The 16074-nt window shown below is 42.1% G+C and overlaps 1 protein-coding gene across 1 annotated transcript in view; it reads right to left on the bottom strand.

Moving 5' to 3' along the window:
* Positions 1 to 16074, bottom strand: part of DGAT1 (diacylglycerol O-acyltransferase 1) — a 316877-nt gene that overhangs the window by 42795 nt on the left and 258008 nt on the right. The window contains exons 12-13 of the mRNA XM_085604343.1: positions 9622 to 9666; positions 2298 to 2410 (exon numbers count right to left, since the gene is read on the bottom strand). Coding sequence (XP_085460469.1) covers positions 2298 to 2410; positions 9622 to 9666 — 158 coding nt within the window. The remainder of the gene's footprint in view (positions 1 to 2297; positions 2411 to 9621; positions 9667 to 16074) is intronic.

Genomic DNA, 16074 nt, shown 5'->3' with positions numbered 1-16074 from the left:
TAATGACAAACTCCGAAAACACTAGAACACAAGGACTATATTTTAAAGATGTATTTTAGTTTAGTGCATGGAATGGGACTGTAGTATGCAGTAAGAGCATTAAAAGGAACCGATAACATGATTAATGTATAGATGTATAAATGTACAGAGAAGGCAATTTTGAGGAGCAAAAAAGACTTTCTATGAATTGGTTTCTATGAAATGGTAAATGCTGTTCATCCTGAACATTTCCATAAAATCATTTAGATGAAATGGTTTCTCAATAATGCTATTCCCAAAAAATCTTTTTTCTATAAAATCCACATACAACCAAAGTGGAGTATCATTACATATTGGTCGTAAGGTGCACCAAGACCACTTGGCAGTCCTCTAAAGATGAGGATTGTGGCTAGCACCTTGTGAAACGACAAATGGTAAAAATAAAAACCTGGGTGAATGGCTGATTTATACCATCTGAATCCAGGCACAGGTGCCTATGCCCAATGATTCATACGGGGTGTACAACAAATCTGGTGAGCTACGGCGTACAAGATCTTCTTGTATAACAATAGTGCTGTTGTACATGGTTTCTCAAAATACTGCCTTAGTGCAAAGACTTCTTGCTGCATGTGCTCATATGAGTGGGAGCTTTTATCTAGCCTCCTTTTAGAACAAGATATTCAAAATGTGGGGCGTACCCCCAGCGGGGTCCGTGGATATATACCCATGGGGTGCAAATGCCTCTGTATGTACTCGCAAGTGAAGATGGCCTGGAAGCGCAGCCTTATTGGTTTACTTTTACATGCAGCCCTTGACATTCATAAAAAAATGCAGGGTCTTTAACCCAGAGGGCCATGTAAGAGGGCCAACGAGTGTGGTGGTGGGAGTCAAAGGCATGGCTAAACAGAACTAATATTTCTGCGAAGTATTTTGCTCTTGTTTTCATAACATAATGCATACAGCTTAAATGAAAATAAATGCAGGTTAAACCAATACGTGGAAAATGTACTTTTAGTAAGTAACGCTGTGGGAGAGAAGAGAGAAAAGAGCAGTGCGAAATAGTGACCTGTCTATGTATAGTGCTACGAGATACCATCTTATGACAGAAAGCACTATGAAGTAATTTAAAATTAGTATTAAACACTATATAAACGCAAGCTGCTGCAAAATTAATTGTTCAAGTTAAAACAAGAGCTTTCAAGATCTACTTTTTAAGTCATAATTAATGAGACTGTACCTACTGCAATCATTTGTGTCCATTAAAATGAGGCATTCCAGGACTCACTTACATTGCCTCTCAAAAATAATAAATCTTTGTCTCCATGAGGCTTTAAGCTACTCCATCAATTAAAGCCAGGGAGAAGGCGGTTACTTCTTTACCTCCGTCTCTCCACCGAACCCCTTTTTCGTGGTCAGGCAGTGGCACCTCAAGGTCATCACTAACCATCCAGGTACACTTGTTTTTGTAAAAGTTAAGTCCAGGGGGTGGCACAGAGGAGGGAAGCTTGGATGCAGTCACAAGCAGAGCCCTGATCCTCTGGACCTCTGGGGCCTCAGAGCACTGGCCGACGAGGGAAGCACGGATGCAGTCAAATACAGAGCCCACTCTTGACCCCTGGAGCCTCAGAGTAATGGCCGAGGAGGGAAGCACGAGTCACTTTACCTCGCGACTCGAAAGACTTCTTTGAAGATAAACAAATTGCCCATGTAGAATCCCAACACTGACACACTATGTGTATCTACAGCTACACATGCCACAAATTATATATATTTATATATATATATATATATATATATATATATAATATATATATATATATATATATATAAAATCAGTTATAACAAAGATGATATCACCAATATAGACTATAGCCACCCAAGCCTAAAGGCTTTACCGAATTATTCGATCAGAACACAACCAGTTTTCTACATTTAGTAATTTCTTTAATTTTTCTTTACTACCATCGGACTACAACGTATATACGATTGTCAGTTTTTAAAGAAATTACTCCTCTTAGAGTAATTCTCCCAGGCTGGCCGATGGCAGCTTGTACACACCCAGGTTTCGAATTAGCAGAACAGGAAACCGCTTTCTCACAGCTTCAAGGCTTTGGTGAACAAGATAAGAGCAGGCATGCTTATGCAGGCAACATGGACACAAGGCAGATTACGAATCATAAGTCACTGCTGAGGTACCACAGTCGCAGATCAGTTTCTGGAAATGTACACACCCACACCCAGCCGCACACACTTTGGTATACAATGAAATCCTGATGGTATCATCCCATAGGTTCTCACTATTATCAGCCGGTACCTACCACCAATCACGATAGAACTCCCGATCTCCAAACCGCATCAGTTCAGCTATAAAGTTCATGGAAGAGTGGAAGAACCAGTAGAAAAAGATGAGCCAGATCATGTGATTAGGAACCTGAAAAAGAATTTAGGATTAAAGTGTCAAGACTTCTAGATATATCAAGGAAGAGGTAGAGCTAGGACTACAGCATCCAACATACTACCATCTAGTCAGAACATTAAAGTCTTTCAGAAGGGCCAGAACTGGTCCATCAGCTTTGAAGCAGTGCAGATCCTGTGCAGAGTCCACTGGCTCCCTCTACAAAATCACTATCTGAACAACTCTACTTCAGTCTAAGATAAAGGTGGCAGTCACACGAAGAATGGCAGACCTGGTGCAGAGCCAGGTGATGTGAATCATACATCGATATACTCTAAATACATCAGATTCCTCAACTAGTCTGAACAACTCCAGGCTTTACACGTCTGTAAGGAAAGGTTATTTACAGGTGATCAGATTCTCATATCACAGACATCTACATGGAATTCATGAACCTCTGGCAATTCCCTCTAGCACAAGGTGCACTCCACTGGAAGTTCATGGTTACTGCTAGTCCAAGACAGACCTTGAATGCTGTTCTCCAAAGAACAATTCCTAGCTTTTATTCAAGAATCCAATGACTGCTCACGAGGGAGAGCTAGGAGGGAAATCAAGGCCAATCAAAATTGAGGGCAAACTGATAACCTGTATGCAAATCGATTTTGAAGGGATACCTTCGAGACAATGTCCTCCAAAAATGTGGACTGACCACCATTTGGATAATTTGCAAAGGTCACTAATGGGAATGTTTTTGTTAAAAGAAAAGCTGCAGAGGTGATTTTACCTCTATCCTCTCCCTGACCCTGAATAAATCACTTTCACATTAAATGTAACATTCATTATGTTGCCAATTTGCAGCCCATTAAGTGGTTCTGCTCTTCCTGGGAGAGTTCACCTCTGGGGCGGCCACTTTCCTACCTTCCCTCCTAGGGTTTATTCTCCTGGTGCCTCTTTGGCTTAAAGTGAGTGAATTTCCAAGAAGGATCCAAAGCCGTTTTCCAGGTGGCAGTTTCTTCTGCTTGAAGGCTGAAGGACGTGGGGTGCTCCTTACAATTTCTTTCCCGGCTCTCTTCCAAAGGGTCTGATTCTGCATCTCTCCAGAGTTGTTTTTTTTTTTAAACCGGTTTTTATTTATTAAGGGTTCAAACCTTCCGGCTCCAGAAAGTCAGTACAGAAATAGCAATCTCATTTCAGATCAATTGTATAAAATAACAATAAATGTACTACAAACATTTTTCACAAGTAGCCAAGATTGGAACAGAAAAAATATACATGAAGGAATAGTACATCTTAAACTAGGAGCGCATACTAATCATAAGCATCTGCATATCTCTCCAGAGTATCCATCGAAGGTCTGCTCCGATTTTCACCTTCACCAGGGCATTATGCATCCACGCTTTTGTTCCCCACCCTTGTTGGCTATGGAGATGGAACTTCACTTCCGGTTTGTCTGGATCTATACACAGCGCACCTATGCTCCGCACTTCTCTGATAAGCCAGATGTTACCTTTGGAATGAGCTAATGGGACAGAAGCCTACTGCTGCCACCCTTACCTGCTGGGTGACGATAGGTGATCATTTCACTATGTGCAGTGAGGGGTGCCTCTACCGACTGTGTGAGGCTGTTCTAGCAGGATGGCTACTTTCTGGGCAGAGGCCAGGGCGGCGTGTACGGTTATTTGTGAGGACACTACCTGGCCTTTGCCTGGGACCTTCATTAACCACTACACGCTCCAGGTTCTTGGCTCAGGCCTGCAGTGTGTGTGTGTGTGTGTGTATATATATATATATATATATATATATATATATATATATATATATATATATATATATATATATATATATATATATATATATATATGTATATGTGTATATATATATATATATATATATATATATATGTGTATATATATATATATATATATGTGTGTATATATATATATATATATATGTGTGTGTATATATATATATATATATATATATATATCCAAGAAAGAAGTGACTCAAACAGATAGATTCACCAAAGAACAAAAATATATTTCCACTACAACGTTTCAGCTTCCGCCTTCCTCAGGTAGTACAAGATGGTTTGCTCTGTGGCTGCACAGATGACAGCTGAATTTTCAAAAAGCATCATGAGTGAAGATTCCATTTGGAATGTGGAATCAATGCAGTCCAGAGAGCTCTTGAGATATGCAGTAATCAGGTTGTGTTGTCAGTAATGTTCAGTCCATCTGGATGCAGTGATTTTAAACGGTACATCCAGAAGTTTTCCCTGGAGTCCAGTAGTTCTTCCTTTGAAACATGTTCCACGGGGAAAATCTTCAAATCTGATAGTGAATGATCCACAAGGTTAAAATGATTGGCTACAGGCTGGTCAATTTTCTTATTAATTATTGCAGATTTGTGGTTCCTGAATCGTGTACGGAGGTCATTCACTGTTTGGCCTACATATTGCTTTTTACAGCTTTGCCGTTGGCACTGAATCACATAAATAATGCATGTTGAGCGACATGTAAGATGCTGCCTTATTGCATAGGTCCTTCTCGTAACAGAACTAGTTGCAGATGATGTTTGTAAAAGATATTCACACGTGATGCACCTTTTAGAGTCACAGCAATGAACCCCTGCATTTGTTACAGCTTGCTTGAGTTCAGCTCTCACAATAAGAGATCGTAAATTTGGAGCTCTGCGGTAAGCAATGACTGGTGGTTTTGGAAAAACCTTTTGCAATTTTTTATTTTTTATTTTTTATTTCTTTGTGACTCATTGTATCCTTTGGGATCCAGATTTTTGCCCTGGCTGGCTGTTGTTTTCTTGTGATCCTTCATCTTCAAGTATACTGTTTTTGGGATTACAAACCTGTATCCTTCCTGGATCCGATACTCAAGCCAGAAGCAACCACCATGTCAAGAACAAATCTACATCCTAGATATGCGCTGTTCATCCAGGAGAAAATCAGTAAGTGCCAATTTACAATAGCACATTTACAAATCTATAAAAAACTTAACATCTATCCTATGGGGTTGGAGGTTAAGTCTAAGCCTCCTTTTAAACTAACTAGTTGTGAATGGTCCGCTACATGGAATATTTTACTGCATAATTCATCAATGGCCCTACTATTGGTATCTATTAAAGTAACCATTCAAAAAATGCAGATGCTTAAAGCCAAGCTACAAAAAGAACTGGAACTTTTAAAGAACACAAAAAGTGACTCTGAAGTGGCACACATACTACAGAGGATTGCAGTAGTAAAAAAGATGACTGCCAGGAAAGCTATTGAAATTAAATCTGCAAAACTAAAAAGAGATATGTTAAGATTTCATATACCTCCTCTTCCAACTCACCACTTCATAAATCATTCTGTTTTGGGAGATTTTCTTGTCAGTGAAAGCCCTGTGAGTAAACAGCATAAAAAGAATAGAAGATTTATAAGACAAAAAAGGCTGCATAGCACCAGTCAGCTACAATCCTTGCAGACATCCGACCCAGTTATTGACTTAACTGGAGGGCTCCTATCACCAGGCGAATTGAACCTCTTGAGCAAAGGCCTCTATTTCTGTCCTGTACCGAAGGACCATAATACTGCCAACATGATGAGAGACCTAAAAACCTTTGAGAGAAGATGCAGACTTGCAGAATACTTTTACAATAATTCTAATGTTGATCTGCCAAGCTACCATCCAGATCCATTTAAGAAGTTCCGCCATCCCAAATCATGGACTCCTCAATGTGGTAGAAATCCTGTCCTTGATACATACATTTTATCCATCAAGAAACTCATCAAGGAATCAACACCTAAAAGGATTTTTGATAACATCACCCGAGAAGAAAGAAAAGCTCTCCACCTCCTTCAACAGAGAATGGATGTCATTATAAAACCGGCAGACAAAGGTGGTGCAGTGGTTGCCATGAAAGTAAGTGATTATATTGAGGAGGGAATGAGACAACTAATGGATACCAACACTTACAAACCTTTAGAAACTGATCCCACAGAAGACTTGAACAAAGAAATTAAGAACATGGTTGTAAGATACAGGAGCTTAAACCTCATTGATGAAACAACAGCAGATATACTTGTTCATCCCAAACCAAGACCTGGGAGATTTTATATGCTTCCCAAAATTCACAAAATGAACAATCCTGGCCGTCCCATCATCTCTGGCAATGACACAGCCACTGAGAGACTATCTTTATTTGTCGACCTGCACCTCCAGCCCATTGTACAGGAACTTCCATCATTTGTTAAAGATACCAGTCACTTCCTTCAGATTATTGAAAAATTAAACCAAACCTACACATTTGATGATGATACTCTTCTGGCTACATTTGATGTTACATCATTATACACCAATATACCACATGAGGATGGGCTTATGGCATTATCTGAAGCTCTTAATAAAAGAACTGTGAAAAAGCCATCAACAAATGTGCTTACCAACTTTGCAAGAGTTATCCTTAAATCCAACAATTTTACATTCAATGGAAAACACTATCTGCAGATACAAGGGACTTCCATGGGTACTCGGATGGCTCCATCCTATGCAAATATCTTCATGGGCAAACTAGAGAACTGTATACTTGCTACTTCTAGCATCAAACCACTGGTATGGCTACGATACATTGATGACATATTTATAATATGGAATTCAGGAAGTAGAACATTGGAACAATTTACAGCTTATATCAACAATATCCATCCTACCATCAAATTTACCAGCAGCAATACTAAACAGAATCCTCATCTCCCTTTTCTGGATGTGCTACTCACCATTCATGAACACAAAATTACAACTGATCTGTACCACAAGCCTACAGATGCTCATTTGTATCTAAACTGGACTTCATGTCACCCACACCACACTAAACTGAGCATCATCTACAGCCAAGCACTCAGAATAAGACGCATCTGCAGCAATGAGGAAACCTGTAAAGACCATCTACAGGAGCTTGCTACATTATTTAAAAGGCGAGGCTATCCTCTGCATATCATACAGCAACAAATTGACAAGTCTTTGCAGATACCCAGAGAAGCACTTATTTCGAATACCAACGGCAGAAACAAAAGTGACAGAACTCCATTTGTAGTGGACTATCATCCATCAGCTCCTAACTACAGAAATATAATGCAAAAAACATTTCCCTTACTGTCCACTTGTGAAAAATTGCAAAAGGTTTTTCCAAAACCACCAGTCATTGCTTACCGCAGAGCTCCAAATTTACGATCTCTTATTGTGAGAGCTGAACTCAAGCAAGCTGTAACAAATGCAGGGGTTCATTGCTGTGACTCTAAAAGGTGCATCACGTGTGAATATCTTTTACAAACATCATCTGCAACTAGTTCTGTTACGAGAAGGACCTATGCAATAAGGCAGCATCTTACATGTCGCTCAACATGCATTATTTATGTGATTCAGTGCCAACGGCAAAGCTGTAAAAAGCAATATGTAGGCCAAACAGTGAATGACCTCCGTACACGATTCAGGAACCACAAATCTGCAATAATTAATAAGAAAATTGACCAGCCTGTAGCCAATCATTTTAACCTTGTGGATCATTCACTATCAGATTTGAAGATTTTCCCCGTGGAACATGTTTCAAAGGAAGAACTACTGGACTCCAGGGAAAACTTCTGGATGTACCGTTTAAAATCACTGCATCCAGATGGACTGAACATTACTGACAACACAACCTGATTACTGCATATCTCAAGAGCTCTCTGGACTGCATTGATTCCACATTCCAAATGGAATCTTCACTCATGATGCTTTTTGAAAATTCAGCTGTCATCTGTGCAGCCACAGAGCAAACCATCTTGTACTACCTGAGGAAGGCGGAAGCTGAAACGTTGTAGTGGAAATATATTTTTGTTCTTTGGTGAATCTATCTGTTTGAGTCACTTCTTTCTTGGATATTTTATTTCTTTGTGACTCATTGTATCCTTTGGGATCCAGATTTTTGCCCTGGCTGGCTGTTGTTTTCTTGTGATCCTTCATCTTCAAGTATATATATATATATATATATATATATATATATGTGTGTGGTGTGTGTGTGGTGTGTGTGTGGTGTGTGTGTGGTGTGTGTGTGGTGTGTGTGTGGTGTGTGTGTGGTGTGTGTGTGGTGTGTGTGGTGTGTGTGGTGTGTGTGGTGTGTGTGTGGTGTGTGTGGTGTGTGTGTGGTGTGTGTGGTGTGTGTGTGGTGTGTGTGGTGTGTGTGTGGTGTGTGTGGTGTGTGTGTGGTGTGTGTGTGGTGTGTGTGGTGTGTGTGGTGTGTGTGTGGTGTGTGTGGTGTGTGTGGGGTGTGTGGGGTGTGTGTGGTGTGTGTGGTGTGTGTGGTGTGTGTGGTGTGTGTGGTGTGTGTGGTGTGTGTGGTGTGTGTGGTGTGTGTGGTGTGTGTGGTGTGTGTGGTGTGTGTGGTGTGTGTGGTGTGTGTGGTGTGTGTGGTGTGTGTGGTGTGTGTGGTGTGTGTGGTGTGTGTGGTGTGTGTGACATCCTATAGAAGAGCTGGGATGAGGGAGATGGACAAAGACGCTGGCTTTCCAGTTGACAGAGTTCTACTCTATGTCCGAGTACGGCTTCCTACTCTTGCCCGTCCGGCTTCCTACTCTCGATCCATGGAAGCATTTGGCATTTATTTGCTTACCGCTCATTAGGGGGATCTTCTAGAGGGAGACCCTCTAACAGCTCCCACCTGGGAGGGGAGACAATCATTTGAAAAAATAACGACACATTAGGGCTTACAGGTGCCTGCCGGCCAACCATACAGAGGAGGGCTAGAACGAGGCAGAGCAGGGTATGAAGATCACTGCAAACAATCAGGGGGTTAAATAAATCATAGTTGTGTGCGTACTGTACCCAAGGCATTTAATCAGAAGGTCTGGTTACCCTGTACTACAGAGGTGTGTCATAAACATGGGCTATGGAAGAGGGATCAAACTAACCACACAAAACCAAACACCAACAGAACAGACTATTGAACAAGGTTCCTCTAGTTCAAACTTCCTAGATCTGTAGAAAGGGTGCCCGGATGTGCCACATTGCTACAAGAATGCTAGTCAGTGCTCAAAATAAAATAAGGGAAAGCTGTATCTTACATCACAACCAGCAGCAAGATCTCCGCTTCAGTAGCAGAGACGCAAGTGACAGAGGCTACAGAGCAGGCACCATGATGCGCTTCAGACATGCTTACAAACCAGCAGTATGTGGACAGCGGGTCACATGGCAGGCACAGAGATAGGTTGTACTTACAGCAAGTTTTAGAAGGCGCTCAATCATTCGTGTGTAGTCCATGTCCTAGAAGAGAAAGTTAAAAAAAAAAAAAACACAGTTAACACTTAGTTGAAGGTGCCGCTAATTTATGCTCAGGCTGTGTTAGTTAGTAACACATTAGCTCGGGAGTCTACAAACACATCCTGACATCTGGATACAGAAATGCTATTTTTCCCCTGTGTATTATACAGTGCGGTCATCAGTGCATCGTTAAGTCCCACTTCTGGAGCTCGAGTGGGAGCGGGTGTCACACAAGCTTTACATCATTAAACATTTAAGTTTGTTTATGGTTGTATTGATTCTGATCAGACTCTCTGGCCTTCAAGGAGTTCATGACTAAGATTTCTTGCAGTGGGAGGGGTGGCGAGGCGGCACAAGGATGAAGAGACTGTAGGACAGGGAGGGGACATGTGGACGAATGTAGAAATGGATGGATGTAGTGATGAATTCAGAGTAGTATGGAGAGATCAATGAGAGGCAGAGGAAGAGCTGGATGAAGAGAAGGATGAAAAAGATTAATATAAGAACAAAGAGAAAAGGGTGATGGAAAGATTTATGAATAGATGGCCAGAATTAAGTATGAATGAAAAAAAGAAAAAACTAATAAACAGGAGAGAAGGAATAATGTTCGAAAGATGAAAAAAAAGGGAGGATGGATAGAAAAGGCACAGAAAAGATGGAAATAAAAAAGGAAAGCAAGATGAATGGGCAGAAAGAAGGACGAGAGAAAAGGAAAGAAACTTAAGAATTCCATAATTCCCTCAAAGGGAGCAATCTTCTGAACAACTGCTTGGTTCGCTTGCCTCATCCACCTGCTCATTGCTGTTTGAACATGGTTTAAAACGAGGTGCTTTATTTTTCTAGCTACGGCCCGTAATGTCACTTCAATAAAGCAACTCTTTTCTTCAACGTGTCAGTAGTTCGTGAGAATTTGTTAGTAATAAAGGAAAGACTGGGTGGAGGGGCTCCTCCATGGGGTGCGCATCTGCAGTTACGCAGGTGCCTGAGAAGCTATGCTCCTTTGGCGGAGTAGAGGTAGGGTCTGTTATACTAAATACACAAAAGGTGTTGGAAGGATGCTTGCAGTAAGTCTAACCACTGGCAATTGCGAGGGGTAGCATTGCAAGCAATCGTTTTACTGAGCATGCCACCTCAGTTTGGACGCAGGCATACGAAACTCAGTCTTGACCCTACTCCAATGGGAACAGTCCAGCCCGAACTGCCAAGCCAGGTCCTCCCTGAAACGGAACACAAGCAGCCCAAGATCACCTCAGGATGAAACCAGTCTTGGGTTTATTGTGCACCTAGGGCGGGGAGTGTGAATTTATTTTAGTTTCTGTAATTCACAGGACCACGCTTGTTCCTTTGTCCCTTGTTTTAGTTCCTTATAAGTACATGGCAGAGTCTACACTCTGATGCAATAATAAACAGAGTATATCTCGGAGCATGCCCTTAATGCACTGCTCCAACTTCATGTTTATTCCTTTACCTCAATCAAAGAGGTGTTTGATAACTGAACTAGGACGGACTTGGTTAATTTTAATTATACTAATATTAAACTAAACTGGAAGTGCTGGCTACATGGATGAGGGAAGAAGGCAAACCTCTCGGATGTCAAAGATTTGCTGTCTGGCCACTGAGTTTGCAAAAAAGTGCTGTCATGTGACACGAGTCGCAGCAAGCAGAGCTGAGGAATATGGAGGAGCAGCGGCGGCAGTGGTACACGGCTCGCCGAAGAAAACTCTGCGTGGAGAACTTGTGCCGAGCCGATGCCGTCAATCGGGGAGCTCCAGACTGACTATACCCGATTAAACCGGATAACCTTGGGGTACAAGGATACAAGGGCATAAGAAATACTAAAGGACATTTAAGGATAAACCAAGACACAAGCCTTTTAAAAAAATCCAAAACTAAAGTAAAAAAAATAAATAAAAAAATTTAAAAAAAATACTAAAGATTTGCAGAGGCACAAAAAGATAGTTACAGCACTGTAAATTATGAGGTCAGGACGTGTGCGTGGAGGGCCTACACTTACTAACAACGCAAACAAGTGTAAAAGTACGCTGAAATGATCTGCTGGCACAGTGGGCCAGCCACAGGAAAGACTAGACGAGCTACGCAGCAAGTGGACACTATAATTAATATAACTCCAGATACAAAGAAGACAAGGAACATAACGCCGGAAAACAAAACTTTAAAATACTGCCTTTATCAGCCCAAAATAGATACGATATTTTGTTTCCTAAAAAACACGGGTGACACTCTTCTTTCATGCCCTACAGCAATAACAGGCCTCCGAACCCCCCGCCAGCCCTTTCGTCAAGCGGATAGTGGCAAGAAAGAAGGGAACGAAGGCCAAAGCAGCAGGGTGGAAAACTCTAGGCCAGCCAGTTCAACAACAGTCTTACAGGGCCACACTAGCTCAGCCTCCGGGGGTCCCCATACCCTGGGGAAAAACACCAAATGGAGTATATACAGGGATAAGTCAAGAGACGTATAAAAAAAAAATGGGACTAAGTACAGGAAGCCATCACAGAAGGGTTCGGTGACTGCAATTTTGATACAGTAAATGTACCAAACGCTCCAATGCCCAGGCGTTCATATCGAAACAAAAACGATGGGGCAACTGTGTTACAACAGAGGTATTAACTATTTAAGAACTAGATAGCCCCAAAGGAAATCCACAGTTGGGAACTAAAACAGATATATTTGCAGATGAATTGGAAGAAATAAAAACCACAGTTGTATCATCTGAAATCTTAGAGGAAAATCTGGGCTCAGAGTATAAAGCATCGCTCGCACTATCACCGATACAAACTAAGCCTGTGACGCCCCAAATTAGCAAGATGGAATACCCAGAAGATGTGGGAGGCTCTCCATGAATCATACTGGCAGGATAAGTGTAGGAATTACATCCCAGTAAACTCAACAAGCATTGGCATAGCCAATAGGTCTCGCATTTGGGACCTTATAAGTGTTTAGCCATGGAACACTCGCTGTTGTTGCACCAAGGATATTGTGCTGATAACTAAACACTTATAAGGTCCCAAAGGCGAGACCTATTGACTATGCCAAAGCTGGTTTCACTGGACAGCTGGGTGACAGTTTTGTTCACTCAAAAAGTGTAAACAGGACGGTAGAGAACTCTTTCCTCTGAGAACTATTAGCAGTAGCAAAGCACGGATGCCATCGACCCTGGTGCAGGCAAAGGAAATTTGTTGAGGCAGCACAATACAGAACATTTCTGGTACAGGTTTAACTCCAAAGGTTGGTTGAGACGCCATTTCCCCTTAAATGATTATGTATACATAAACACTCCTTTCTGTCAGTGGCAAATGCACCAGCACATACACGAGCATGGCTTCCAGGCAGAAAGAGGCCAAGCACGGGCAAGAATTCCCAAGCTGGCTCTTTCCACGGATCTTTTTCGAGGGCCCATTGATTACGTAGCATAGCGAAAAGCACGATGGGCGTGGAAAATGCAATGGTCATGAATTTAAACTGCAAGATGTACATGTAATAATAATTTCAGAGGCGGCCTACAAACAAAAGGTTGCACTAATACTAGGCTATATAACATTCATTTATGCGACTGGCGGCTGAGAGGCCGTGCAGACCCATGGGGGCTTGAGTCCACGACCTCATTGCCACACACACACACTTTACACCGGTTGTCTAGCCACATGACGCATTTCAAAATTTAAGTTGTTGGATTTCCCCTAGGTTACTGTTCTGCGTGTATTCAAATGTTTTCGTAAATTTTTCCCACTGCAGTCGGTTACAGCATATATATTTTTGAAAAGCCATCTACCCATGAACTGGACCATAGACAAAGCGAGCAAGCAGAACATGTGACTTGTTAATTAAAAATACCGACAAAAACGAACGGACACCAGAAAATAACTTTCTACATACAATTTTAGAAATCGTCTACTTAAGCCTCCCGGGGCCTCTTTGTTACCAGGAGCAGAACAAAAAAGGATAGATATATATATATATATATATTTCTTCAAAGTTTCCCCCGGACTGAGACCGCACTCCAACAGCAGGTAGGTACAACCTTTTATTTAACAGCATGCAGCTTCCAATCCCCTGGTACTGCCCTCGGCCTGACGCGTTTCGAAGCGTTCAGCTTCTCTTCAGAGGCCCGCATCAGCAGTCCATTCAATCACCTTACCACCATCCCCTGCGTATTTCAAAGATATCTTGGCTTCCGGTGCGCCATGCAATTGGATCACTCCTCCTCTCAATGCACGCTGGGATCTGTGGTCTTTGATCTGTCAATAATTACCCTCCAGTGGGTTTGACTGCTGACACGCCATTCAGGACACAATTAATCACCCTCCATTGGGTTTTAAGATTGAACGTTGCATGCCGGCAATGATAACCTGCTGTGCATATCAGAACGTGAATGGTTCACTTCCGCAAGTCCGCTGTTTTTGCGGTGGTGCGTCGTCTCATGCGGCTGGGACTGCCGCTTACGAATTTCTTCAAAGTTTCCCCCGGACTGAGACCGCACTCCAACAGCAGGTAGGTACAACCTTTTATTTAACAGCATGCAGCTTCCAATCCCCTGGTACTGCCCTCGGCCTGACGCGTTTCGAAGCGTTCAGCTTCTCTTCAGAGGCCCGCATCAGCAGTCCATTCAATCACCTTACCACCATCCCCTGCGTATTTCAAAGATATCTTGGCTTCCGGTGCGCCATGCAATTGGATCACTCCTCCTCTCAATGCACGCTGGGATCTGTGGTCTTTGATCTGTCAATAATTACCCTCCAGTGGGTTTGACTGCTGACACGCCATTCAGGACACAATTAATCACCCTCCATTGGGTTTTAAGATTGAACGTTGCATGCCGGCAATGATAACCTGCTGTGCATATCAGAACGTGAATGGTTCACTTCCGCAAGTCCGCTGTTTTTGCGGTGGTGCGTCGTCTCATGCGGCTGGGACTGCCGCTTACGAATTTCTTCAAAGTTTCCCCCGGACTGAGACCGCACTCCAACAGCAGGTAGGTACAACCTTTTATTTAACAGCATGCAGCTTCCAATCCCCTGGTACTGCCCTCGGCCTGACAGATCAAAGACCACAGATCCCAGCGTGCATTGAGAGGAGGAGTGATCCGTGACTAATGTTAACGAGATATATATATATATATATATATATATATATATATATATATATATATATATATATATATATATATATATATATATATATATATATATATATATATATATATATCTCGTTAACATTAGTCACGGTTTCCAAAATCCGTTATTTTCAACAGCACTTAAACTTGCTCGCATTGTCAGTTCGGCGTTATGTGCCCGGGTGAGTCAGTGATGAGAAAGAAACTGAATATACATGAAAAAGGCAGTGTATGGGTTCCCAGGTATATCAACTGACCCCAAACCCCCACCTCAATAAGCACAAGTACTTGGCAAATGCACTGGAGCACCCGGCTTTCCTGTCCTGACTGAGACCGTGCTCATTGAGATAGAACTTCTGGTTAGCGTTGACTATTTCCGGTTAGCTTCGATTCGCACTTAAGCTCTCCCAAACCCTGTGAACACCTCAGGAACAGTGCTGGCGGTTCGCGCGTGAACGCAAACTTGTTGCCAGCCAGCAGCACTTTGAAAACTCACCTACTAAAGTCTCTCCGAGCAGCGCATGCGCGCCGACTCAGCGAGCCCTAAAAACAGAGGGGCCTAAGGAAAATAAGGATTATCAGGCAGCCAAAGGGACGCAAGCGGAACGAAACTTGTCCAAATGCGTAAGTGGTGCATCTGGAGACCAACAAGCAGACACGCAACAAACAGATTATGGGAATGCCTGGGCAAGTCTGCTAAAACAGTGCAACTCCTGGTAGAGGCCCTGCAATATCAATCTGACAAAATGGATACGCAACTAACCTTTTTGAACACTTTGGCAGTCTTTGTGGTAGCAATTGATGGCAAGCTAGGCACGCTGAACACCTCTTTGCAAAGCACACAGGATTATGTTCAAGCCAACAGTCGAATCTGTGGATGCACTCTTCCGACAATGTTGAGCAACATATGCTCACAAATCAAAAAGGCCTCAAATCATGTTTATACTCAGCCTGCAGTTGAGCAACCCTTAAACAGCAACCAAAAAGTTATAGCAACCCAACTGAATGTGACCGCTAAGGAAGAATACTCATCTATTATGATCAAACCAATACAAAACAACGTAAAAAACGAGAACAGTAACAAAAACACCAAGCCAAGTGTCAGACCTTTTAGAAGAAGGCAAAGGGGAAAACAAAATTAATGCAAAAACAAAGTGCACACAAAAACGGAAAGGTCGGAATCAAAAAGTAAGTCACAACAAGAACGGATTTTTGCGTCTTTTTGGGGTAATACCATCGCAAAAAGAAGCAAAACAAAACACATCTATACTAGTAACAAC

The sequence above is a fragment of the Triturus cristatus genome, chromosome 5_1 (genome assembly GCF_964204655.1).
Source record: "Triturus cristatus chromosome 5_1, aTriCri1.1, whole genome shotgun sequence".
In the NCBI taxonomy this organism is placed as follows: Eukaryota; Metazoa; Chordata; class Amphibia; order Caudata; family Salamandridae; genus Triturus; species Triturus cristatus.
This window is presented reverse-complemented; position numbering and strand designations above follow the sequence as displayed.